General features: G+C 49.4%; 1 protein-coding gene across 3 annotated transcripts; it reads right to left on the bottom strand.

The window, feature by feature from the left end:
* Nucleotides 1-2: 2 nt before the first annotated feature.
* On the bottom strand, nucleotides 3-27,068 carry LOC124010522 (SLAIN motif-containing protein-like). Of its 3 annotated transcripts, none has more exons than XM_046323028.1 (9): nucleotides 26,838-27,068; nucleotides 25,423-26,144; nucleotides 14,410-14,549; nucleotides 8,231-8,362; nucleotides 7,329-7,469; nucleotides 4,255-4,584; nucleotides 3,762-3,866; nucleotides 1,452-1,719; nucleotides 3-1,249 (listed from the first exon to the last, which is right to left on the bottom strand). In XM_046323028.1, the coding sequence occupies exons 2-9, from the start codon at nucleotides 26,130-26,132 to the stop codon at nucleotides 1,183-1,185; spliced, it is 1,893 nt and encodes a 630-aa protein (XP_046178984.1). In that variant the 5' UTR covers nucleotides 26,133-26,144; nucleotides 26,838-27,068; the 3' UTR covers nucleotides 3-1,182. The 3 variants fall into 3 exon arrangements, with proteins under 3 accessions (XP_046178984.1, XP_046178985.1, XP_046178982.1); XM_046323029.1 differs by having other exon boundaries at nucleotides 3,762-3,863; nucleotides 25,423-26,147; XM_046323026.1 differs by having other exon boundaries at nucleotides 25,423-26,147; nucleotides 26,838-27,067.
* Between the last annotated feature and the right edge of the window lie 186 nt (nucleotides 27,069-27,254).

Below are 27,254 nucleotides of genomic sequence, written 5' to 3' on the forward strand. Positions count from 1 at the left end.
GCTCCATGCCAGGGAAGCTCTGTCTATGTCCTGTCTCCAGTGTATCTGTGGGGTGAGAAGGTGCTCCATGCCAGGGAAGCTCTGTCCAGGTCCTGTCTCCAGTGTATCTGTGGGGTGAGAAGGTGCTCCATGCCAGGGAAGCTCTGTCTAGGTCCTGTCTCCAGTGTATCTGTGGGGTGAGAAGGTGCTCCATGCCAGGGAAGCTCTGTCCAGGTCCTGTCTCCAGTGTATCTGTGGGGTGAGAAGGTGCTCCATGCCAGGGAAGCTCTGTCTAGGTCCTGTCTCCAGTGTATCTGTGGGGTGAGAAGGTGCTCCATGCCAGGGAAGCTCTGTCTAGGTCCTGTCTCCAGTCTATCTGTGGGGTGAGAAGGTGCTCCATGCCAGGGAAGCTCTGTCCAGGTCCTGTCTCCAGTGTATCTGTGGGGTGAGAAGGTGCTCCATGCCAGGGAAGCTCTGTCTAGGTCCTGTCTCCTGTGTATCTGTGGGGTGAGAAGGTGCTCCATGCCAGGGAAGCTCTGTCTAGGTCCTGTCTCCAGTGTATCTGTGGGGTGAGAAGGTGCTCCATGCCAGGGAAGCTCTGTCTAGGTCCTGTCTCCAGTGTATCTGTGGGGTGAGAAGGTGCTCCATGCCAGGGAAGCTCTGTCTAGGTCCTGTCTCCAGTGTATCTGTGGGGTGAGAAGGTGCTCCATGCCAGGGAAGCTCTGTCTAGGTCCTGTCTCCAGTGTATCTGTGGGGTGAGAAGGTGCTCCATGCCAGGGAAGCTCTGTCTATGTCCTGTCTCCAGTGTATCTGTGGGGTGAGAAGGTGCTCCATGCCAGGGAAGCTCTGTCTATGTCCTGTCTCCAGTGTATCTGTGGGGTGAGAAGGTGCTCCATGCCAGGGAAGCTCTGTCCAGGTCCTGTCTCCAGTGTATCTGTGGGGTGAGAAGGTGCTCCATGCCAGGGAAGCTCTGTCTAGGTCCTGTCTCCAGTGTATCCGTGGGGGTAATAGGGTTCTGCATGCAAGGGAAGCTCTGTTAATCTACAGTGGTCCAGCCTACAGAGGTATGTTCATAGGCCAGCGGTATGGTCAGAGACAAGTAAGTTGGTGTTGCCTACAGGGGTACGTTCAGAGGCAATTTAGTTGGTGTTTATATAAAAACGTGAGGTAAAGGAGAGAGGTGGAGGAAGTTTCCTTGTTGCCTCAGTAGCAGCCGTCTCGCCAGGACTCATTTGAGATTGGGCCATTCGTTCTAGTCATCCCCATAGACCTAACAAACAAAGACAACAATGACATAAGTCTTGATGCTTGTAAGAGAGCCATTCAAATGGTTTGTGCCCTCCACTGATAAGGAGTAATCACGTTTAACCAACAGAATGACTATTGAAATTCACACTCGTATCAACTCACTTTGAGTAATGATCCCAAGTCATAATACTGAATGTGTATTTCTAAATCAAGCAAATAATCACCTTCTATGTGGATGGGCCAGTCTACTCCTTGAGGATGGGGCTGCTGATTGCCTCCCACCCCCAGTAGAGGCTCTCCCGGCTGGGTAGGCTCCCCCATTGGCAGGCCCTGTGGACTGGACCCTCCGTACCCCTCCATTGGGTCCACTCTGGACTACAGGCAGGCCCCTGTAGGGCTGGCGGGCCCCCGGCATGGAGCACATGGCTTTGACAGGGACCCGCATGGACAGATGGGACTGGCCACTGCCTCGCATCTGACCGGATGACATACCTGGGGGTGACGGGCATGACGGGATGAGTTTAGGAGAGCACTATCCACACACCGTAGTACACTCAAAGTTTACATGTGGTCTTTCACTTATTTCATGTTCCTATGCCACTGCTCTGATGACAGTACAATACAGGAGAGAAGAGCAGCAAAACGTGGTAGACTAGATGCCTTTACCCAGAGGACTATTAGTGGAACTGAGGTGTATAACCAGGGAGGGAGGGACAGTACTGAGGGAGGAGTTGTAGACTAGATGCCTTTACCCAGAGGACTATTAGTGGAACTGAGGTGTATAACCAGGGAGGGAGGGACAGTACTGAGGGAGGAGTTGTAGACTAGATGCCTTTACCCAGAGGACTATTAGTGGAACTGAGGTGTATAACCAGGGAGGGAGGGACAGTACTGAGGAGGAGTTGTAGACTAGATGCCTTTACCCAGAGGACTATTAGTGGAACTGAGGTGTATAACCAGGGAGGGAGGGACAGTACTGAGGGAGGAGTTGTAGACTAGATGCCTGTATCCAGAATAATATTAGTGGGGTGAAGTTGTGAGCAGGTCTGAGTTACCTGAGGAGTGGGGCAGGTGTAGTTAAGGGTTACCTGAGGAGTGGGGCAGGTGTAGGTAAGGGTTACCTGAGGAGTGGGGCAGGTGTAGGTAAGGGTTACCTGAGGAGTGGGGCAGGTGTAGGTAAGAGTTACCTGAGGAGGGGGAGTGGGGCAGGTGTAGGTAAGGGTTACCTGAGGAGGGGGAGTGGGGCAGGTGTAGGTAAGGGTTACCTGAGGAGGGGGAGTGGGGCAGGTGTAGGTAAGGGTTACCTGAGGAGGGGGGAGTGGGGCAGGTGTAGGTAAGGGTTACCTGAGGAGGGGGAGTGGGGCAGGTGTAGGTAAGAGTTACCTGAGGGGGAGTGGGGCAGGTGTAGGTAAGGGTTACCTGAGGAGGGGGAGTGGGGCAGGTGTAGGTAAGGGTTACCTGAGGAGGGGGAGTGGGGCAGGTGTAGGTAAGGGTTACCTGAGGAGGGGGAGTGGGGCAGGTGTAGGTAAGGGTTACCTGAGGAGGGGGGAGTGGGGCAGGTGTAGGTAAGGGTTACCTGAGGGGGGGGAGTGGGGCAGGTGTAGGTAAGGGTTACCTGAGGAGGGGGGGGAGTGGGGCAGGTGTAGGTAAGGGTTACCTGAGGAGGGGGGGGAGTGGGGCAGGTGTAGGTAAGGGTTACCTGAGGAGGGGGAGTGGGGCAGGTGTAGGTAAGGGTACCTGAGGAGGGGGAGTGGGGCAGGTGTAGGTAAGGGTACCTGAGGAGGGGGAGTGGGGCAGGTGTAGGTAAGGGTACCTGAGGGGGAGTGGGGCAGGTGTAGGTAAGGGTTACCTGAGGGGGGAGTGGGGCAGGTGTAGGTAAGGGTTACCTGAGGAGGGGGAGTGGGGCAGGTGTAGGTAAGGGTTACCTGAGGAGGGGGAGTGGGGCAGGTGTAGGTAAGGGTTACCTGAGGAGGGGGAGTGGGGCAGGTGTAGGTAAGGGTTACCTGAGGGGGGGGCAGGTGTAGGTAAGGGTTACCTGAGGAGGGGGGAGTGGGGCAGGTGTAGGTAAGGGTTACCTGAGGAGGGGGGAGTGGGGCAGGTGTAGGTAAGGGTTACCTGAGGAGGGGGAGTGGGGCAGGTGTAGGTAAGGGTACCTGAGGAGGGGGAGTGGGGCAGGTGTAGGTAAGGGTACCTGAGGGGGAGGGGGCAGGTGTAGGTAAGGGTACCTGAGGAGGGGGGAGTGGGGCAGGTGTAGGTAAGGGTTACCTGAGGAGGGGGGAGTGGGGCAGGTGTAGGTAAGGGTTACCTGAGGGGGGGGCAGGTGTAGGTAAGGGTTACCTGAGGAGGGGGAGTGGGGCAGGTGTAGGTAAGGGTTACCTGAGGAGGGGGGGAGTGGGGCAGGTGTAGGTAAGGGTTACCTGAGGAGGGGGAGTGGGGCAGGTGTAGGTAAGGGTACCTGAGGAGGGGGGAGTGGGGCAGGTGTAGGTAAGGGTACCTGAGGAGGGGGGAGTGGGGCAGGTGGGATATACGGTTACCAGAGCTCTGGAGGTTAGCCTCCATGCTGCGACTGTTCCTGACCGCCTCCAAGGAACGCAGGCTGGTGCGGGGGGCCAGGTTAGGCAAGCTGTGCCTCACCTCTTCTGGAACCACACACAAATGGCTAAAGTTGGAGAAAGACCAAACTGAAACTGCATTCTATAACAAGATCTGTCAAAGTTGGTCCTGGGGCCCTCCCATGGTGCGTATTTTGGGTTTTGCCTTAGCACTACACAGCTAATTCAAGTAAAAAAAAAAAAAGCTTCATGATGAGTTGGTTACTTGAAATAGCTGTGTAGGACTAGGACAAAAACCTAGGGGGGGGCCCAAGGACAGAGTTTGGGAAACACTGTTCTATAGCACTAATCCATTTATAAATCACGTCTTCAAACAATAGAGAGTACATTAACTGAATTCCCTGTAGTTCTGACTGTGTACTGCTATGTGTTCGCTTTGTGTGCGATACAGGAACAGTCCTCTCCAGTCTCCTACCCTCGGTCTTGGCGAATTTTAGCAGCTCGGGCCCGGGCCCCTGTAGCGATCGCCTTGGAACACGTTGTCGGGGGGCCCCCAGCCTGCTGTACTCTGCCTGGCCCTGCAAACCCGTGGAGGGGGAGAGGCAGCGGGGTGAGCTCAGGGGAGAGGGGGAGTAGCGGAGGCGTCGCTGGGGCAGAGAGCAGCACTCATCCTCCTCATCCTCCAGGCTGTAGGTATCAAACTCCTGGTCACTGTAGGTCCCACCCCGACGTAGAGACTGGAGGGAAGCAGAGGAACTACGACGAGACACTGAGGCAGAGCTGGAGGCATAGTCCTGTCTCAGACCTGAGAGGGGAGAGAGTTAGACCCTGGACGCTGCCACAGGTGAGGACATACACATGAAAGAACAAGGGTCTACTGTATTTTATCACCTCCCTGACCAAGGCCCTTCTCCCCGATGGCTCAGTTTGGCTGGGTGGCCAGCTCTAGGAAGAGTTTGTGGTCAAACTTCTTCCATTTATTTTTTATTTCACCTTTATTTAACCAGGTAGGCCAGTTGAGAACAAGTTCTCATTTACAACTGCGACCTGGTCAAGATAAAGCAAAGCATTGACACAAACAAACGTACAGTCAAAACACAACAGAAAAATAGAAAGTTCTATGTGCAAATGTAGAAGAGTAGGGAGGTAGGCAAGAAATAGGCCATAGAGGTGAAAATAATGACAATTTAACATTAATACTGGGATGATAGATGTGCAAGTAGAGATACCGGGGTGCAAGTAGAGATACCGGGGTGCAAGTAGAGCAAGAGGGTAAGTAATAATATGGGGATGAGGTAGTCAGGTGTGTTATTTACAGATTGGCTGTGTACAGGTACAGTGATCACTAAGCTGCTCTGACAGCCTATGCTTGAAGTTAGAGGGAGATATGAGTTTCCAGCTTCAGTGATTTTTGCAGTTCATTCCAGTCATTGGCAGCAGAGAACTGGAAGGAAAGGCAGCCAAAGGGGGAGTTGGCTTTGGGGATGACCGGTGCAATATACCTGCTGGAGCGTGTGCCATGGGTGGGTGTTGCTATGGTGACTAGTGATGGATATGGATATGTAGTGAGGGCCAGCCATTGAGAGCGTACAGGTCGCAGTGGTGGCTAGTATATGGGGCTTTGGTAACAAAACTGATGGCACTGTGATAGACTACATCCAGTTCTGAGTAGAGTGTTGAAGGCTATTGTGTACATGACGTCGCCAAAGTCAAGGATCGGTAGGATAGTCAGTTTTACGAGGGTATGTTTGGCAGCATGAGTGAAGGAAGGTTTGTTGCAAAATATGAAGCCGATTCTTGATTTAATTTTGGATCGGAGATGCTTAATGTGAGTCTAGAAGGAAAGTTTACAGTCTAACCAGACACGGAATTTGTAGTTGTCCACATATTCTAGGTCAGAACTGTCCAGAGTAGTGATGCTAGTCGGGCAGGAGGATGCGGGCAGCGATCGGTTGAAGAGCATGCACTTAGTTTTACTAGTATTTAAAAGCAGTTTGAGGCCACGGAAGGAGTGTTGCATGGCGTTGAAGCTCGTTTTGAGGTTTGTTAACAGTGTCCAAAGGGCCAGATGTATACAGAATGGTGTCATCTGTGTAGAAATCGATCAAAGAATGACCTGCAGCAAGAGCGGTTTTTAGGAGCATATACCCACGTGGGTGATTGAAAGATGAACTGTTGGTTGTGGTAATGCATCGTAAAGTTGGTTGCCAACCAGGGAATCACCCGCAGCAAGAGCGACATCCTTGATATATACAGAGAAGAGCCGGCCCGATAATTGAGCCCTGTGGCACCCCCATAGAGATTGCCAGATGTCCGGACAACAGGCCCTCCAATTTGATACACTGAACTCTGAGAAGTAGTTGGTGAACCAGGCGAGGCAGTCATTTGAGAAGCCAAATTGAGTCTATTGAGTCTGCCAATAAGAATGCGGTGATTGACAGAGTCGAAAGCCTTGGCCAGGTCGATGAAGACGGCTGCACAGTACTGTCTTTTATCGATGGTGGTTATGATATCGTTTAGGACCTTGAGCGTGACTGAGGTGCACCCATGTCCAGCTCGGAAACCAGATTGCACAGTGGAGAAGGAACGGTGGGTTTCGAAATGGTCGATGATCTGTTTATTAACTTGGCTTTCGAAGACTTTAGAAAAGGCAGGGCATAGCAAAGGGTCTGAATATTTATGTAAATACGTTTGTCATTATGAGGTATTGTGTAGATTGTTTAGGATTTAGAATAAGGCTGTAACATAACAACATGTGGAAAAAGTCAGTGGGTCTAAACACTGTATACAAAGAACTATCAATAGAAAACAGGTCAAACGAAAGGAAGTGCAGCTAGTTTGCCGTCTTTCCAGCTTCAGTTTGAAGTTACTGTGTTAGCTGTGTTGTTGACTAGCTCTCGTACAACAGTGTCCTGATGAGAGAGCACATTTTTCTATACCAAGTGAATGTGCGCATCATTAGCGAACACGTTATGGGATGTATCCACATAAATGGCACTGGAGAACAAACAAATGCAGCTACTTTGTTGTTATTCTGGCTGCACTGTTTGATGTGACTGTAAATCAGCCTTAGTTAGCTAGTTAGCAACCCTAACTGTGCGTCAGGACTATATCTTGTGGGAGGATGAAATTGTATGAATAAATTCATCCTTTTAAAGTTGAATGAAAATGTCAATCATTATTTGAATGTGTTGGTAACTTGTTGTATAAAGGCGATAATGCCCTCGAAGCCAGTGTTTGGAGGATATATTGGCATGGGTAACACTGGCTTCTCAGGCACTATCACTGAAGTGTATATCTAGTATCTACATGGACAATAACCCTGAAAGACATGGACACACCCACCCACACATTACAAACACAGTCCTGCCCTAAGCACGCACTACCACAAAGAGTCAGCATATTCTCAGTCTACTATATTCTCAGCATATTGACAATAACAATGAAGTAACCCTTTAGACTTTGGTAACACAGTATTCTAGACAACACCACTCCCTCTTCCTGTAACGCATGATCACGGGAGTCATTATTCTAGACAACATCACTCACTCTCTTCCTGTAGGCGGGCCATGATCTGGACGTCAGTGAGGTCCTGTAGCTTGTAACCCATGGTGATGGAGTCGTCTGAGGTACTCAGCTCACTGTCTACAGAAGACTGGGAACTCAGAGCAGAGTGCACACTCACGTAGCCTGAAATTACAATAACACAACCGTGATTTAGATCACACACACAACTTCAGAATCCACCACAGTTTTGACACACACAACTTCCCCTTGAGATAAAAACAAGGTCTATAAAAACACACCCTGAAAACCATGCAGGGAAAGGACATACAACTATACATTATCCATACCAAGCTATACAGTAGTCTATCTGTATTACTCTCCAATCATAGACTGAGGGCTGGTCCAGTGACAGTGTTTCTGGATCAGGCCTGCATTATGAGAGGAGATATTTTAGAAGTCCTGACTTCCCTGTCTGTCCTACTGGATTAGTCTAGACACAGTGCTGAGGATAGCTGGAAGCACGAGGTGTCTACTAGGCATCAGCAGGGGCATCGTCTGAACCCCCCCCAAACTGGAACACACACCCCCTTCATTCAAACTGACAGAGAGCAACAACAGCATCCAGGGTGTTTGGTTTATGTAACAGATGTGGGATTAGGAGGAGTCACCAGCAAGCATAACATTCACATACTTCATTCAAAGGAGAGTTATTTACAGTCTGTGTTCATAATAACATAAGCATTGTGTTGGTTTATACAGCACCACCCACACATTGAGAAGTTAAGATGTTTATACATGGGCTATTGTTTTCACAACAGGAATAGTTTGGGAATTCAAGTTTTAAAAACTCTGATACTACTTGATCTTATCTTGAGTTCCACCCACACAAAAAACCCAGAGAGGAGCTGAATGTAAAGCATGTGGTGTATTAAAATCATGCATACCTGAGCCACCACTGGCCAGTAGGCTTTTGTTAGTAGATTTGCTGTGGTACCCAGGAGAGAGGAGCCCAGAGCCAGAGGAGCCAGCCTCCCCCATCTGACCAGAGCTGCTGTAGATGTTCCTCCAGCGAGATGCTAAAAAGGAACACAGGAGGAGGATCAGTTACATAAAACAGTCAAGGCATAGTTTAAGGCAGCCTGTATCGTGCCAAAAGAGTGTTTACTTCACTAGAGCGTGTTATGACTTTTTTGGCCAACATCCGTACCTTGTAGGCAAAAAAAACAACCTTGGGGTGGGAGCGAGTATGTGTTCAGGATTCCTTTACCGGTTCTTTAGATACAGAGTTTGAAGTGAACAAGAACTTTTTAAAAAGTAATTCCTGATCAGAGAGAAAGTACAACTTCCTGAGTTTCTAAATGGCCGTGGCTGGTTTAATTGGGGCGACAGGGTAGCCTAGTGGTTAGAGCATTGGACTAGTAACCGGAAGGTTGCAAGTTCAAACCCCCGAGCTGACGAGGTACAAAATCTGTCGTTCTGCCCCTGAACAAGGCCGGCATTGAAAATAAGAATTTGTTCTTAACTGACTTGCCTGGTAAAATAAAAAATATTTTTTTAAAAAAAAAAAAAAATTGAGCTGTGAGACTAGAGGCATTAGTTTTCCAACAGCTTTTAGAACTTACTGTCCTAAATCAATACTTACATAAGAGCTAACAATGGAGGCTGTGACAGGACATTCATTCCCAGGGTTCTATATAATGTTCTCCTACTTCCAGTGTCATTGTTTGACACTACCTTTATTCTAGTCGGCCCCATTGGGGTCTATATTTTTACTGACTTCACACAGAAACATTGTCGGCTACTACCTCCATTCAGACTCATTACAGGTGCCAAATGGGCCACAACACAAGTTTGGGAGGGGTGTAACTGATCTTGGATCACCCTTATAGGCTATGAGAGGTAGCAATGAGGCTATGGCAGGTCCTTATTCCTAAGGCACTTCTTATGTTATATTTCATCCAGGAAGCAGTATTGTTTGCTATTCACTGTCAGCCATTGGCTCAGGTCAGTCATTGAGCCAATGGGCCACAACAACACAAGTTTAGCAGGGTGAAACTCCACTATCACACTTTTATAACATGACTCATAACTACGGGGTAGGTTATAGCCTAGTGAATGACTTTCTAGATTCTCCCGCTGCCAGTGGGTAGGTGATGTAATACAGTGAGTGTAGGAGTAAACTCTGGAGCCGTGGTCTCCTGTATCACACATGAAAGTAGCACAGTGATGTGCATGTTAACATTTCCCTTCTAAAGTGGGTAGTTTCATGCCCTAACACAGACAGCTATGTTCTGGTGCTATAAGACTATCTGACCCAGGGCAAGGTAATTCATCATAAAATTGTTTTGTCAAAATTACGAGATAAGACTGTCTACATTAGGGGTGGATGTATTTGAGGACAAGTTGACAGCAGTGTCAGTGCACCAGAAGCAGTCAGACTCTATAAATATCAAAGACCACATATGATTGATTAGACCACATATGATTGATTAGACCACATATGATTGATTAGACCACATTTTTTTTAAACCTTTATTTAACTAGGCAAGTCAGTTAAGAAGAAATTCTTATTTTCAATGACGGCCTAGGAACAGTGGGTTAACTGCCTGTTCAGGGGCAGAACGACAGATTTGTACCTTGTCAGCTTGGGGATTCGAACTTGCAACCTTTCGGTTACTAGTCCAACGCTCTAACCACTAGGCTACCCTGCCGCCCATATGATATGATACATACGATTGATTAGACCACATATGATTGATTGGGACCACATATATCATAAGTAGCCATGTGCTGATGCATAGACCTGGACCTTAAAGCTCCAGCTGCGGTCAGTCTATCCTCAATACAGCCAATCCTTTTGTATAGAATTTCTCATGATCAACAAAACAACTTTTGTTACGTCTTGGATCACCAGAAAATTATCTTGTGATCGCGATTTAATAAAAAAAAAATATATATTATAATGTCCTCTCTAGACTTCCTTCCGTACAAAATACAACTCCTGGTCGCGTGGCAAAATACTTCAGGGCATTTTAGAGCCCTACACACAAAACGAGTAGTAGACAAGACTAACAGAGGCTTGGGAGGATAGATAAACTGTAGCAAAGTTCCACTGAAACTGACCATGACAATTGCTCGGTCAACACCTTTGCCATTGTCTGTGTCCCATATAGCACCCTATTCCCTGTTCAGTGCACTACTTTTGACCAGGGCCATAGGCATAAACCATTCTGTGTGCATATTGCCATGTAATGGGTGCACACTCCCTGGAAAGATATGTAGCACTCTTGAGGAAACTTGGAGTTACCGATGGCAACTTCTCTTTCCTGGATACCGGTACCTCGGCTGGGACCGAGGTGTAGGAAGCGGAGAGAGACTTGGGGCTGTGTGGAACTAGCATTCCAACGGGGAGATCGGGAGGTGGCTGGTTAGATACAAGGCCCACGTTCGGTTGGAGATTTCTCAGTTAACGGGACAGTTATGGGAGTAGCGGGAGAAAACCTAGTATCCAACATATCGTTCATAAAATTGTGCAGGAAACATGCCCAAATACAAACAGTGTAGCTATTCACTCTGCAAGATGAACTAACTAGCTAAGCGTCAGTATAGAGACAAAGTTGAGTTGCAATTCAACGGCTCAGACACAAGACGTATGTGGCAGGGTCTACAGTCAATCACGGATTACAAAGGGAAAACCAGCCTCAGACACCGATGTCTTGCGCCCAGACAAATTAAAACAACTTCTTTGCTCGCTTTGAGGACAATACAGTGCCAATGACACGGCCCGTTACCAAATCCTGTGGGCTTCCTTCACCGCGGCCAACGTGAGTAAAACATTTAAAGGTGTTAACCCTCGCAAGGCTGCAGGCCCAGACGGCGTCCCAGACGACAAAGACCAGCTGACTGGTGTGTTTACGGACATATTACTTTGCTACTATTGGCCCATTTATTTCCTTACCTCCTTACTCCATTTGCACACACAGTATACAGATGTTCTATAATGTTATTGACAGTACTTTTGTTTATCCCATGTGTAACTCTGTGTTGTTGTTTGTTGCACTACCTCGCTTCATCTTGGCCAGGTCGCAGTTGTAACTGAGAAGTTGTTCTCAACTGGCCTACATGGTTAAATAAAGGTGAAAAAAAGATCAATCCCCATCCCAGTCTGCTGTTCCCACACACTTCAAGTGGACCACCATTGTTCCTGTTCACAAGAAAGCCAAGGTAACTGAGCTAAACGACTATCGCCCGGTAGCACTCACTTCAGAAGTGCTTTGAGAGACTAGTCAAGGACCATTTCGCCTCCACCCTAGTCACACTAATTTGCTTACCGCCCCAATAGGTCCACAGAGGACGCAATCACTTCACACTGCCCTAACTCATCTGGACAAGAGCAACACCAACGTAAGAATGATGTTCATCGATTACAGCTCGGCATTTAACACCAGAGTACCCTCCAAACTAGTCATTAAGCTGGAGACCCTGGGTCTCGACCCCACCCTGTGCAAATGGGTCCTGGACTTTGACGGGCAGCCCCCAAGTGGTGAGGGTAGGAAACAACATCTCCACCCCGCTGATGCCCAACACTGGGGCCCCACAAGGGTGCGTCCTCAGCCTTCTCCTGTACTCCCTGTTCTCCCATGACTGCGTGGCCATGCACGCCTCCAACTCAATCATTAGTTTGCAGACGTCACTACAGTGGTAGGCTTGAATACCAACAACGACGAGATGGCCGACAGGGAGGAGGTGAGGGCCCTCAGTGTGGTGTCAGGAAAATAACCTCACTCAACGTCAACCAAACAAAGGAGATGATCGTGGACTTCAGGAAACAGCAGAGGGAGCACCCCCCTATTCACATCGACGAGACAGTAATGGAGAAGGTGGAAAGTTCCTCGGCGTACACATCAGACAAACTGAAATGGTCCACCCACACAGACAGCGTGGTGAAGGTGCAACAGCGCCTCTTCAACCTCTGGAGGCTAACTTAGCTTGTCACCCAAAATCCTCACACATTTTTACAGATGGACAATCGTTGGTATTTCCTGGTTCCGAAAAGGGACAGGGGGTTACGCCCCATTCTAGACATGCATGACCTGCAAATTCAATATGCTCACAAAGCAACGGCTGTTACGATTCGTGCTTCTCAGCAACTGGTTCGCCACCATCAACCTAAAGGATGCATACTTTCATGTGCCCATGGACCCTAGTCACAGAAAGTTCCTGAGAATCCATTACGAGGCAATAGCCTATGAGTTGTTGGTACTCCCATTCGGCTTGTCCCTCTCACCTCGTCTTTGCAAAAGGTGGTGGAGGCAGCTCTGGCACCCATGAGGGGGTATGGGCCTCTCTGGATGATTGGCTGATAGCAGAGGAGTCAAGGTAACAAGCGGTTACATACATCTAGGCTGATGTCCCATGTTCAGGTCTATGTTGTAAATCAGAAAAAGAGCAGTCTAACCCCATAGCAGCACATTCCATTCCTGGGGCTCGAGTTCCAGGCACACTTAACTATCCCTGGCACACCAGTGGCCTTGGATCCTCCTTTACGCGTTGCCACCAGTGGTTCTGATTCAACCCATGTTAGAGAGGAAGCGCTGGGAGGACTAATCATACATCTGTGTGTATCCCAGTTGGCCCAGGCAGCTTTGTTTCGCAGAGATCATTCACCTTTTAGGCGGGGACCCGTGCCAACTCCAGTTGCGCAGGGACCAGTTGTCCCAGGCGCATGGACCGGTTTGGTACAAGAGGCCGGAGATTTGGTTCCTATGGCCCGAGAGGGCCAATCTGATGGCTAGGGGTTTACCTCTGAATGGCATTGCTACCATTCATTCTATGCGTGTAAGTGGCAAGAGTTTGAGCGCTGGTGCCAAGATAAAGGACTTTGAACCATTTCCCTTTTCACCTCCTCCTTCTGCTTCTGAAGAGCAACAGAGGTTGCATGCCCCATGTTCGGTGCAAGCTTTACATACATAGAATGGCCCCGGGATATCCGGTTACGTGCCCAGCTTTGTCTGTTTTGGCTAATCCATCTCGCGGCAGTGTCTCTCCCACTGGATTGCATAAGTCGCTCTGGATAAGAGCGTCTGCTAAATGACTTAAATGTAATGTTAAATGTAATGTAATGCATCTCCCTGGCATATAGCAGCAAGAGTTACCTAGTGCCCACTCCACCAGGGATCTGGTGGCGTCTGTTCACGGGTTGACTATAGGAGATATTTCTGCCACGGCGAGTTGGGCATCACCACACACTTTTTGTGGGTTTTTCTAGCTTGTTACAGCTCCCAGTGAGGCCCACAGGGTGCTGACTGCTCAGACAGGGGAAAGGCAACCGGTAGCACGCAATACCCAGACTGCCGCATCGAATGCAGTCAGGTCTGGGTGGTCTGCTATGGGCCATTTAACTTAGTATCCATTGGGGTCGACTTGGGGCATGATTAAACTTCCCCATAGTATGTGGTTGACTGACAAAGGCAACGTAACGTTATGACGAACTACAGTTCCCTGAAGGACAGGAAACAACATTGGCCCTACACCGCCTGTTCCTGGGCTCGGTGAAGAGCGGTATGAAATTGAAGGAATGAATCCGAGCCTCACGCTTTCTCAGTTGTGGAACGCGGGGCTTCCAGCGAGGCGCAGACTTCATTGACCATGTCAGGAGTGACTGTAAATCCTTCGACTGAAGTGGTGAGAGTGCAACTCCCCATAGTATGGTGTACTTAGTTTCCCTCCTTCAGGGAACAGTAGTTCTAGTCATCAGTTATTGGACAGGAGGCCATACTGGTTGTTACCAGATACTGCACTATGACTGCATTCACTGGTGGTCAGTGACAAACTCAATTTTCTGTATTAGTTTATTGCTTGTTGTGAGGTTATTGGGTGTAGGACAGGCTGTTGGTTATTACAAGGTTACTGTATGGAAGGATTCCTATACAGTTATGTTATTGTAAGGTTAATTATGTTTATGTTAATAGCTATCAAAATGTATGATTATTATTAAGTTATTATAGGATTACTATAAGGTTATTGTACATGGTTAGTGTAAGGTTACTATAGTATAGTTACTTTAGGGTTTTTATATAGTCATCGTAAGGTAATTATAAAAGGTTACGGGGTAGGTCCGTACTCTGGTCGAGACGGTTGAGCAGGGTGCGACAGGCCACCTCCGTCTCTGGGCTGGGGTGGTCCAGAACCTTCCGACACCACTTCAGAGGAGACTCAGGTCTGGGCTCAGCAACTACCTGCTTCATAGGGGAGACATACAACCTGCAGAGACAGAGAGACAGAGAGAGAGATGAGGCAGGCAGATGGGGATGGAAAACAGAGAGAAGGAGAGCAATGTGTTAGATAAAGAAGCAGGGAGTGATGAAAGGAAGCGGATGAGAAAGTGAGGTGGTGGTGGATGGAGAGAGGGAGAGGCAATTTACATTTTGCAAAGCCTCAAAGCCTGTTTATCCAGCCTGCCTGCAGCCAAGCAAACAGCAGAACAGTGAAATAAGAACACAGTATTAAATGGTTCGCTGGCCTGTGAGGTATGCATTTAATAACCTTTAGTATGTGGGAATGTCTACAAGACGCATGCCTCCGTCGTTTAACCATGGTGGAACACAACCACACACACAGGAACAAACTCAGTATCCTTCATGACACTAATCATCTACTACTAGAAATAGGCTAGCTGTTACATATGCCTCTTGGAGGAGGGAACAACACCTTGCTACACTCAACTCCCGTGGAGTGAAAGAGGTATGGGATTGTAGATGCGGGTAAGGATGAAGAGAACACTACCGTTTACAGGGAGTTTATTCCTAGAAAATGCTCAACTTGTTCCAACATACAGCAGCATGTCTTGGTTGCAAACATAAGCCACAGCCAAAGGACACAGTGTATCGGGAGGGACAAGGACGCAGTGTGGCGGGAGGGACAAGGACGCAGTGCGGCGGGAGGGACAAGGACGCAGTGCGGCGGGAGGGACAAGGACGCAGTGTGGCGGGAGGGATAAGGACGCAGTGTGGCGGGAGGGATAAGGACGCAGTGTGGCGGGAGGGATAAGGACGCAGTGCGGCGGGAGGGATAAGGACGGGAGGGATACAGGACGCAGTGAGGGACAAGGACGGGCGGCGGGAGGGGATAAGGACAAGGACAGTGCGGCGGGAGGGATAAGGACACAGTGCGGGAGGGACAAGGGAGGGAGGGTAAGGACACAGTGCGGCGGGAGGTAAGGACAAGGAGGGTAAGGACACAGCAGGGTGACACAGTGGGCGGGAGGGAAGGACACAGTGCGGCGGGAGGGTACACAGTGCGGCGGGAGGGTAAGGGGCGGCGGGATAAGGACACAGTGCGGCGGGAGGGTAAGGACACAGTGCGGGAGGGATAAGGACACAGTGCGGGAGGGTAAGGGAGGGATAAGGGTAAGGACACAGTGCGGCGGGAGGGTAAGGACACAGACACAGTGCGGCGGGAGGGATAAGGACACAGTGCGGCGGGAGGGTAAGGACACAGTGCGGCGGGAGGGTAAGGACACAGTGCGGCGGGAGGGTAAGGACACAGTGGGGGAGGGTAAGGACACAGTGCGGCGGGAGGGTAAGGACACAGTGCGGCGGGAGGGATAAGGACACAGTGCGGCGGGAGGGATAAGGACACAGTGCGGCGGGAGGGATAAGGACACAGTGCGGCGGGAGGGTAAGGACACAGTGCGGCGGGAGGGTAAGGACACAGTGCGGCGGGAGGGTAAGGACACAGTGCGGCGGGAGGGTAAGGACACAGTGCGGCGGGAGGGTAAGGACACAGTGCGGCGGGAGGGTAAGGACACAGTGCGGCGGGAGGGTAAGGACACAGTGCGGCGGGAGGGTAAGGACACAGTGCGGCGGGAGGGTAAGGACACAGTGCGGCGGGAGGGATAAGGACACAGTGCGGCGGGAGGGGCGGGGAGGGTACGGGAGGGAGGGTAAGGACACAGTGCGCGGCGGGAGGACACAGTGCGGCGGGAGGGTATAAGGACACAGTGCGGGTAAGGACACAGTGCGGAGGGAGGGTAAGGCGGCGGGAGGGTAAGGACACAGTGCGGGGGAGGGTAAGGACACAGTGCGGGGGAGGGTAAGGACACAGTGCGGGGGAGGGATAAGGACACAGTGCGGGGTAAGGACGGGGGTAAGGGACACAGTAAGGACACAGTGCGGGTAAGGACACAGGGAGGGACACAGTGCGGCGGACACAGTGCGGCGGGGCGGGAGGGTAAGGACACAGTGCGGCGGGAGGGTAAGGACACAGTGCGGCGGGAGGGTAAGGGAGGGTAAGGACACAGTGCGGCGGGAGGGTAAGGACACAGTGCGGCGGGAGGGTAAGGACACAGTGCGGCGGGAGGGTAAGGACACAGTGCGGCGGGAGGGTAAGGACACAGTGCGGCGGGAGGGTAAGGACACAGTGCGGCGGGAGGGTAAGGACACAGTGCGGCGGGAGGGTAAGGACACAGTGCGGCGGGAGGGTAAGGACACAGTGCGGCGGGAGGGTACACAGTGCGGCGGGAGGGTAAGGACACAGTGCGGGGGAGGGTAAGGACACAGTGCGGCGGGAGGGTAAGGACACAGTGCGGCGGGAGGGTAAGGACACAGTGCGGCGGGAGGGTAAGGACACAGTGCGGCGGGAGGGTAAGGACACAGTGCAGGGTAAGGACACAGTGCGGCGGGAGGGTAAGGACACAGTGCGGCGGGAGGGTAAGGACACAGTGGAGGGTAAGGACACAGTGCGGCGGGAGGGTAAGGACACAGTGCGGCGGGAGGGTAAGGACACAGTGCGGCGGGAGGGTAAGGACACAGTGCGGCGGGAGGGTAAGGACACAGTGCGGCGGGAGGGTAAGGACACAGTGCGGCGGGAGGGTAAGGACACAGTGCGGCGGAGGGTAAGGACACAGTGCGGCGGGGAGGGTAAGGACACAGTGCGGCGGGAGGGTAAGGACACAGTGCGGGGGAGGGTAAGGACACAGTAAGGACACAGTGCGGCGGGAGGGTAAGGACACAGTGCGGCGGGAGGGTAAGGACACAGTGCGGCGGGAGGGTAAGGACACAGTGCGTGCGGGAGGGTAAGGACACAGTGCGGGGAGGGTAAGGACACAGTGCAGAGGGTAAGGACACAGTGCGGGAGGGTAAGGACACAGTGCGGCGGGAGGGTAAGGACACAGTGCGGCGGGAGGGTAAGGACACAGTGCGGCGGGAGGATAAGGACACAGTGCGGCGGGAGGGATAAGGACACAGTGCGGCGGGAGGATAAGGACACAGTGCGGCGGGAGGGATAAGGACACAGTGCGGCGGGAGGGATAAGGACACAGTGTGGCGGGAGGATAAGGACACAGTGTGGCGGGAGGGATAAGGACACAGTGTAGCGGGAGGGATAAGGACACAGTGTAGCGAGGGATAAGGACACAGTGTAGCGGGAGGGATAAGGACACAGTACACTTGAAGTACAGTCAGGCCAGTCTTTTGACCAAAACCCATCCAATTATTCAATCCTAGACAGTAACCACACGCACACACACAGCCCATCCCGACCCATTTAGTTCTGCCCATTCTAGCCTATCCCATATTCCCAGGTAATAACCACAGTCCACAACCACAGTCCACAGTAGTTGCAGTGCTGTGTGTTCAGTCCATCCCTGACCCCTTCCCTCCACAGTAGCCTGTGCATGGCCCCATCTCCTAATGAGGGCTCTACTGTACTGTCCTCTCCCAGCCATCACTATGCATTACCTTCTACTGTACTGTCCTCTCCCAGCCATCACTATGCATTACCTTCTACTGTACTGTCCTCTCCCAGCCATCACTATGCATTACCTTCTACTGTACTGTCCTCTCCCCCAGCCATCACTATGCATTACCTTCTACTGTACTGTCCTCTCCCAGCCATCACTATGCATTACCTTCTACTGTACTGTCCTCTCCCAGCCATCACTATGCATTACCTTCTACTGTACTGTCCTCTCCCAGCCATCACTATGCATTACCTTCTACTGTACTGTCCTCTCCCAGCCATCACTATGCATTACCTTCTACTGTACTGTCCTCTCCCAGCCATCACTATGCATTACCCTTCCCAGCCATCACTATGCATTACCTTCTACTGTACTGTCCTCTCCCAGCCATCACTATGCATTACCTTCTACTGTACTGTCCTCTCCCAGCCATCACTATGCATTACCTTCTACTGTACTGTCCTCTCCCAGCCATCACTATGCATTACCTTCTACTGTACTGTCCTCTCCCAGCCATCACTATGCATTACCTTCTACTGTACTGTCCTCTCCCAGCCATCACCATGCATTATCTTCTACTGTACTGTCCTCTCCCAGCCATCACCACGCATTACTTTCTACTGTACTGTCCTCTCCCAGCCATCACTATGCATTACCTTCTACTGTACTGTCCTCTCCCAGCCATCACTATGCATTATCTTCTATTGCCTGTGTTGTCCGCTGACACCACGTCTTGCCTACTGTAGACAATATGCCTAGTCTACTCCACAACCACATCACGTGATGATCTCAACTGATGTCTAAATTTAACATCAGTGATCAGCCTGAGTCTTGCATTGCTTTGACCATTTCTAGAGTACATGTGAAGTCTAGCTAAGTAGGGTTGAGTGTTTGATAGTTGAGGGACTGCTAAAGTCCGTTAGGTGGTTTGATCCGGGGTCACATGCGGAATGCGTTGAGCCGCGACACATACACCTGGCTGTGCTAACTGGTTTTTGAGTAATCAACTTGGGCTCATCTTCCCATTTGACAAACACAACCCCTCTATTCCACTGGGACCACTTAACACAGAAAGAAATGATTCATGTCACACTCACATACAGGACAGCTGTTAGAGTAGTCAGTCGGGGCTCTAAAGTGAGACAACTTGATCCTGGAACCATTTACCAGCAATTGGATAGCTGACCGGCAGCGGCTGATGCTAACGACGAGGCCCAGTTAGCTCAGCCAGTTGTTTAACAGTCAGATCATTTGATACTCAGAACTACAGTTGAAGTGTAGAGGCACTAAGGGCAGATCATTTGGTAAATGGACCATTTGGGATTTTACATAGAGATAGATACACCGATAGGCACGCAATCACCTGCACGCCACCACCTGCACGCAAAACAAAGCTCTCGCGCCATCACCTGCACGCAAAACAAAGCTCTCGCGCCATCACCTGGACGCAAAACAAAGCTCTCACGCCATCACCTGGACGCAAAACAAAGCTCTCGCGCCATCACCTGCACACAAAACAAAGCTCTCGCGCCATCACCTGCACGCAAAACAAAGCTCTCGCGCCATCACCTGCACGCAAAGCAAAGCTCTCGCGCCATCACCTGCACACTTTTTTGCTCCTTAGCTGGTGTGCCATTTCTTGGCAGGTTCCTTGCACAACGGGGTTACTTCAAGCCTCAGATTACTCAGATTTCTCCAAACCTCCCAGTAAATGTTTTAAGTAGCAGAATGTCTATGATGGATCACATGCTGCCTAAGTCCTCCCCAAAGCAGTTTAGCCCCCAACAGCACCCACCCGGCCCCCAGCAGCATCCACCCGGCCCCCAGCCCAAATGGCACCCTATATAGTACATTTGGGATGTAACCCTGAGCCCTAGACTCCAGCCCAAAGCAGCTTGGGGGTCCATGCCTGGGCAGATTATTTATTGAATGTTGTGATAGTGAGAACCCCCTGGGCCTCATACAGACTGGTTAATGATGTGGTAGAGAGAACAAGGCCTCATACAGACTGGTTAATGATGTGGTAGAGAGAACAAGGCCTCGTGCAGACTGGTTAATGATGTGGTAGAGAGAACAAGGCCTCATACAGACTGGTTAATGATGTGGTAGAGGGAACAAGGCCTCATACAGACTGGTTAATGATGTGGTAGAGAGAACAAGGCCTCATACAGACTGGTTAATGATGTGGTAGAGAGAACAAGGCCTCATACAGACTGGTTAATGATGTGGTAGAGAGAACAAGGCCTCGTGCAGACTGGTTAATGATGTGGTAGAGGGAACAAGGCCTCATACAGACTGGTTAATGATGTGGTAGAGAGAACAAGGCCTCGTGCAGACTGGTTAATGATGTGGTAGAGGGAACAAGGCCTCGTGCAGACTGGTTAATGATGTGGTAGAGAGAACAAGGCCTCGTGCAGACTGGTTAATGATGTGGTAGAGAGAACAAGGCCTCGTGCAGACTGGTTAATGATGTGGTAGAGAGAACAAGGCCTCGTGCAGACTGGTTAATGATGTGGCACAGAGATGTGGTAGAGGGAACAAGGCCTCGTACAGACTGGTTAATGATGTGGTAGAGAGAACAAGGCCTCAGACTGCAGACTGGTTAATGATGTGGTAGAGGGAACAAGGCCTCGTGCAGACTGGTTAATGATGTGGTAGAGGGAACAAGGCCTCGTGCAGACTGGTTAATGATGTGGTAGAGGGAACAAGGCCTCGTGCAGACTGGTTAATGATGTGGCAGAGAGAACAAGGCCTCGTGCAGACTGGTTAATGATGTGGTAGAGAGAACAAGGCCTCGTGCAGACTGGTTAATGATGTGGTAGAGGGAACAAGGCCTCATACAGACTGGTTAATGATGTGGTAGAGGGAACAAGGCCTCATACAGACTGGTTAATGATGTGGTAGAGAGAACAAGGCCTCGTGCAGACTGGTTAATGATGTGGTAGAGGGAACAAGGCCTCGTGCAGACTGGTTAATGATGTGATAGAGGGAACAAGGCCTCGTGCAGACTGGTTAATGATGTGGTAGAGGGAACAAGGCCTTGCTGCTGTGGATTGTTAATCCACAGATCAGCTGCTAAAGTAGCTACCAGGAATGCAACATGGTGCCCGTTTGTTTGCGTCGGACAATACTTTACAAAATGGGACGGATAAACAAACGCGTAATGGGTTTTAAAAAACACCCTGGACTTGGCAAACACACACAACCCACAGGCCTAGATGAACCTTGTGGTGTACAGAGGGAAAATTAAATTAAAATGGATTATTTGAGAATTAGCAGTCTGCCATTACAAACATTGAGGTAATCCAATCATGTTAATTAAATTCTGGTAAACAAGCCAAGCTTCTCCACAACAGAAGAACCCAGACTAGACACAGACACACAGTAACAACAGTACAGGGCTGACATTCATTTGAATGATGCAAAATATGGTACTGACTTCCAGGACTTTGCCAGCAGTAGAAGCCCGGAGTAGCGACTGAATTAGGAGATCTGCATGTGGGATAAACAGAGGACAACTAACGCCTTGTTTCCACTAGTGATGCACCGATATCACATTTTTGGCCGATACCAATATCCAATATTTACAATTTTAGTGGCTTTTTAAGCATTCTAGTACAGTTAAATAGTTAACACACACACACACGGACGCAGCGGTCTAAGGTACTGCATCTCAGTGCAAGAGGCGTCACTACAGTCTCTGGTTTGAATCCAGGCTGTACCACATCTGGTTGTGATTGGGAGTCCTATATTACGGTACACAATTGGCCCAGTGTCGTCAGGGCTGTCATTGTAAATAAGAATTTGATCTTAACCGACTTGCCTAGTTAAATAAAAGGTTACACACACACAAGTTATTTTGTTGGCATTTACGCATGTCCCCATTACCAGTAAAACATCATCAAAACCTATTTCTTTCACTTACTTGCTGTGCCGTTTCGTTCAGTCGTTTCATTCTCAACCAGGATTGCTATGGAAGCCCGTTTGGGTCTTTGTGTGTCAAAAAAGATACATGTCAAATAACATCTGTTTCAGTAGCTATAGTTCGCTAGCTAACTATATAGCTAGGTGTCATAAAAATAACCCTAATTTACAAGTGAGTTCTTATTTGGTTAATTGTGGTCGGACTGATCAATGTGAAGGTAGCCACAATAAGGATTAGCCACAAGTGGCTTTTGCTGTTAACCTTCAAAATAAAATAATGGCATAATACTACTCTTTGTATTCATTTGCATTGCAATGACATACTTTTATTTTGAAGGCAAACCGCAAATTCCACTATTGTGCCTAATCCTTATTGTGGCTAGCATCACAACACATAACCCTGTGCAGTCGAGCCTCACTAGCCAGATGAAGCTAGCTGGCTGCTTATAACGTTAGCTTTGGTCAACAGGGTTAAGTAGCTGACTAGCTATTTATTTTTGTGAACTGAAGTTCAATTTAAATAGGCAACCCAGCTAATACTTACCCACAAGGATTCCTAAATCATTGAAAGAATAATGAAAATGACTTCAGGTTCTACTGGTCATTGTTTTCCGGCTGGTTGTATTTGTGCTAGCTAGGTACTAAGCTAAAGCTAGCTACCTCAGAAGTTGCAGTCAAACAAATGATACTTTATTACCAATGCGGTATTGTAAACAGAGTTTGAGGCTGGTGTTTGCAGACTTTTTTGTACAGCTTTGACAGTGCTACTGTATCTTATTAGACAAGCAAAGACCCAAACGACATTCCATAGTATGTATGTTGTGAAGATAATAGCAGGGACTATTACTGTGCAACTCCGGTAGGGCAGCATCTGACAAATAGAGCACCTGGTAGTTTGTACCGGTGGTTGACCAGTCGGCGAAAGCAAACATCATCCCAGACAGAGAACGGTTGATTGTCAAGGGCTAGAAATTCCATTATCTTGGCTTTAATGGATTTCGCGTTTGAGTTGTCTCGCTTAAATATTCTTACTTTTTCAAATGACTACTTGACTTGTTGACTTCTCGATCCACACAGCAGACATTGTGGGCTAGGTTAGGAATGCTGTGTTGCACGTTTAGCGCAAAATTTTACATGGAGTCATTACGACATTATATATAGCTATATATAGCTATGCATGTCAGCTTTGACATCAGTTTTGCACACTGGGACGTTAAACTAGACATCGGTCAATACCGATGTTGCCATTTTTAGCTAATATCGTCCGATTCCAATATGATCACCGATATATCACGCATCCCTAGTTTCCACTTCTCTGGCTGTATTGACTGCAGCCTTGGATCACCACAGTTTAACAGGGGCACTTAAGTAACTGCCTGTGTCCTTTTGAACTTTGCCAAGAAGCAATAAGTTAAGTCATGCCATTGGAGTGCCTATGGCTGCATGTATTAGCGCCTATGGCTGCATGTATTAGGGCCCATGGCTGCATGTATTAGGGCCCATGGCTGCATGTATTAGGGCCCATGGCTGCATGTATTAGGGCCCATGGCTGCATGTATTAGGGCCCATGGCTGCATGTATTAGGGCCCATGGCTGCATGTATTAGGGCCTATGGCTGCATGTATTAGGGCCCATGGCTGCATGTATTAGGGCCCATGGCTGCATGTATTAGGGCCCATGGCTGCATGTATTAGGGCCCATGGCTGCATGTATTAGGGCCCATGGCTGCATGTATTAGGGCCCATGGCTGCATGTATTAGGGCCTATGGCTGCATGTATTAGGGCCCATGGCTGCATGTATTAGGGCCCATGGCTGCATGTATTAGGGCCCATGGCTGCATGTATTAGGGCCCATGGCTGCATGTATTAGGGCCTATGGCTGCATGTATTAGGGCCTATGGCTGCATGTATTAGGGCCTATGGCTGCATGTATTAGGGCCTATGGCTGCATGTATTAGGGCCTATGGCTGCATGTATTAGGGCCTATGGCTGCATGTATTAGGGCCTATGGCTGCATGTATTAGGGCCTATGGCTGCATGTATTAGGGCCTATGGCTGCATGTATTAGGGCCCACAGTAGCAAAATGCTTTAAAAACAGAAAACAAGCCTTTCTTATTGGACACGTTTATGTTGTTCCTGTTTCAGTCCATTTTATTTGGTGCCTATTAAATAGGACCCATGTGTCCTTGACCACTGAGAGTCCAAGCTGTGCTGTGCTGTGCTGTGCTGTGCTGTGCTGTGCTGTGCTGTGCTGTGCTGTGCTGTGCTGTGCTGTGCTGTGTGCTGTGCTGTGCTGTGCTGTGCTGGCTCTGAGCTCAAGCCTCTAGCTTCCTTCCGTCTCTGGGTATTCACATCAGCACGGCACTGAGTAAATCACGTTGGCTGGCTGCCCGTAACCCAGTGGTAACAGTGGCCCCTCTCCCTCTGTGCCCCTCTCCCTCTAGAGCAAGGTGCTCCCTCTCTCTTTCCATTCGTCTCCCTCTCAGTCACTATCCATCCTCTCGCTCTCCACACTACCCCCTCTTTTCTCCCTCTCCAAATCACAGATTCAGTGATCAGAGGGACTGCCTGTCACAGCCCATTTTATACAGCCCACAAAGCCAAGCATTTCCAAAGCAGAAGCAGCACTCAGATATTTCCATCAAAAGGCTGCTGTGGCCAACTAGCTCTGCTGCCTATTTTCTGCACGGTTTCCTCTGGTTGTTACATATCACTGTAACCAGGCCAACTGCCACTGCAGAGACCCACCTCCAACCTAGGTCTACGTCCCAAACAGTGTCTTATTCCCTACCTACTACACTAGGGCCCATAGGGCTCTGGTCAAAAGTAGTGCACTACAGGGAACAGGATGCCATTTGGGACATACACCAGGTCAAATGTACATTTTTGTATAAAAAAAGAAAAAAAAGAAAAGTTGCAGTCATAGTCTCTACTTCTAGGAGTGAAAGGTTCAACAGAACCATAATGACTCATCTGGCTATAGGTCCTTCCATCATCCTGAGTGGGAACACAGTATGACATCAAGCTGACCCTGGAGACCGTGGTAAACAGATGTCACCACTCCAACATGTGGGGTACAGACTAGTGAATGTTAGTCTACATGAGTTCCTCGGTCATCTGCAGTGATCAGAATGTCTACTAGGAATAAGTTTCATCTGAACAGTTGTTTCACGACAGAGCACAGAGTGCAGTATCTGCAGGTATAGTAGCAGAAAGGAAGGGACAGGAGAGTAAAACACTGACACGCCGAAGGCGGACCTTTATGATCCAAGCATAGCGAATAAAAAGATACAGGATCTTCCAGACAGTGTGCAGAGAACCCAGGCTGCATCTGAAAGGCAATCTGTTTGCTACACAGTGCACTACTGGATGAGCCCCATGGGGCCCCGGTCAAAAGTACAGCATTAGCTAAACAGGAAACTGGGTGCAATTTCACACGCAGCCATTCTCTCTCCTACCATGGTACCTACCAGCTGTCCTCGTCATCCACCTCTGCAAGGTCCTCCCATAGGTCCAGAACATCCACTTCATCCAGAGCCAACTGGTCCACCCCCGAGTCGCTCTCCGCCAGGGTCTCAGACTCATAACTGTCCAAAGAGGGACTCTCTGGGGTTGTGCTTAGCCCCTGGGTCTGCGCCGGTCCTGGTCCGTTCCCACACGGCAGGGTCAGAAAGCCTGCACACAGTCCACCATCCTCCTCTTCCCGGTTAACTACAGGGAGCTGGGACATATCCTCACTGCTACTACTGTCCTGAAGAGGGGACAGCTCCAAGTCACTACTGCTGTCCTGAGGAGGGGACAGCTCCAAGTCACTACTGCTGCCACCTAGTTCCGTTCCACAGCTTCCACTGTTCCCCAACCTGAGAGAGGAGTTGGTGTTGATCACTCCTTCACAGGAGGATATTATCTCATTGATGTTGGTACTGGTTGTGAGGTTACTGTTTGTGGTGGTCCCTCTGAGATGTAGATCCTTACTGCCTCCCCTGTTTCGGAGTGTTTGATTCTGGACCTCAAGTCTTCGAATGAGTTCCTGGAGCTTACGTACCTCCTCCAACTCCACCCCTGCTAGCTCCTGCTCCTCCTGCTCCTCCTCGTAGCTCGGCTGGGAGGGCTTCACAAGACCCTCGGCACAGTCGTTGTCTGCTGGTTGCACCGCACTGGAGCTGTGCGGAACTACCATGTTTCTCCCGGTCTGCTAGAGGAAGAGAATGTTTCGATCAGCAGCTCGCCCAAGGAACAACAAACCATCAGATCTTGGGTACAGACGCTCAGCGAGGTACAGATCATGGTTGAAAACAGTGGGGGGGTTTTGTCACCGCGTTGCGTAAAATGGCTCATTATTAGCTAGACTGTTGTGAGATTAGCAGTTGATGAGCTTGTAATCAAATCACCCGAACAACCAAACTACGAGCTAATCGTCGGGGGGGAAAATAGCTAATCAATTTGATCATAGCAACGTTTGCTTGCCAATAAAGCCAAGGCCATATAGACGGGGGTTAAATATATTTTCTGCCTAGATCAATTAACTAGCAAGTTCCCATGATTAGAACCAATAATACCGCCATGATGAATAATAACGACCGAAGCCTCAAAGGCTGACAAATGACCGGCTAGCGGCACAAACAGCCCCCACACTCTTTCAGTTTCATTGAATGCCGCCAACATTTACAGTTATTAAGAGAAGTCCAGCTTCTTCTTGCTATTTGTCATTAGCTAATTATCAAAAGTACAACTTTAATACACATGCATTTATAATAATATATAACTCTAAAACACACACACACATGCATTTATATAATTTATCATGCAAGCCAATAGATAATTTGATGTTATATCGATGCATTTTCAAAAGAGTCGTTGGGTTAGTTAGCTGAACATAACAAACCTGCTGAGCCGTGTTGGTGTCAAAAGATGCTCGAATGAGCCTGCTGAATCCAACAAACGACAGTTTGCATGAATCAAGTAGGTTTGCAAGGTATTCTAAAAACGTAAATCATATGTATCAACAAACAAAAAAAGTACAGTTATATGATTGTCGATGTGATGTGGGGGGACCACGCTAAGCCATTTTCCCCGTTAGCCTGTAATTGGCTAGCTAACTAGCAGCTATGTTTTGCCAGCTTTTGAGGGACTCGAGTTGACCCAATCAGGGCATTGCTCCCGCCCCGTACTTGACATGACCACGATATTTGGTGCCACCTGCAGGATACTCCAGGTGTTGCCTGTCGTTCCCTTCTCATGCGCTAGAGGTCGCCGAATACAAGGAGAAAGCAAAAATAAACATGCAACCCAATGGCACACC

The sequence above is a fragment of the Oncorhynchus gorbuscha genome, linkage group LG23 (assembly GCF_021184085.1).
Source record: "Oncorhynchus gorbuscha isolate QuinsamMale2020 ecotype Even-year linkage group LG23, OgorEven_v1.0, whole genome shotgun sequence".
Lineage (NCBI taxonomy): Eukaryota > Metazoa > Chordata > Actinopteri > Salmoniformes > Salmonidae > Oncorhynchus > Oncorhynchus gorbuscha.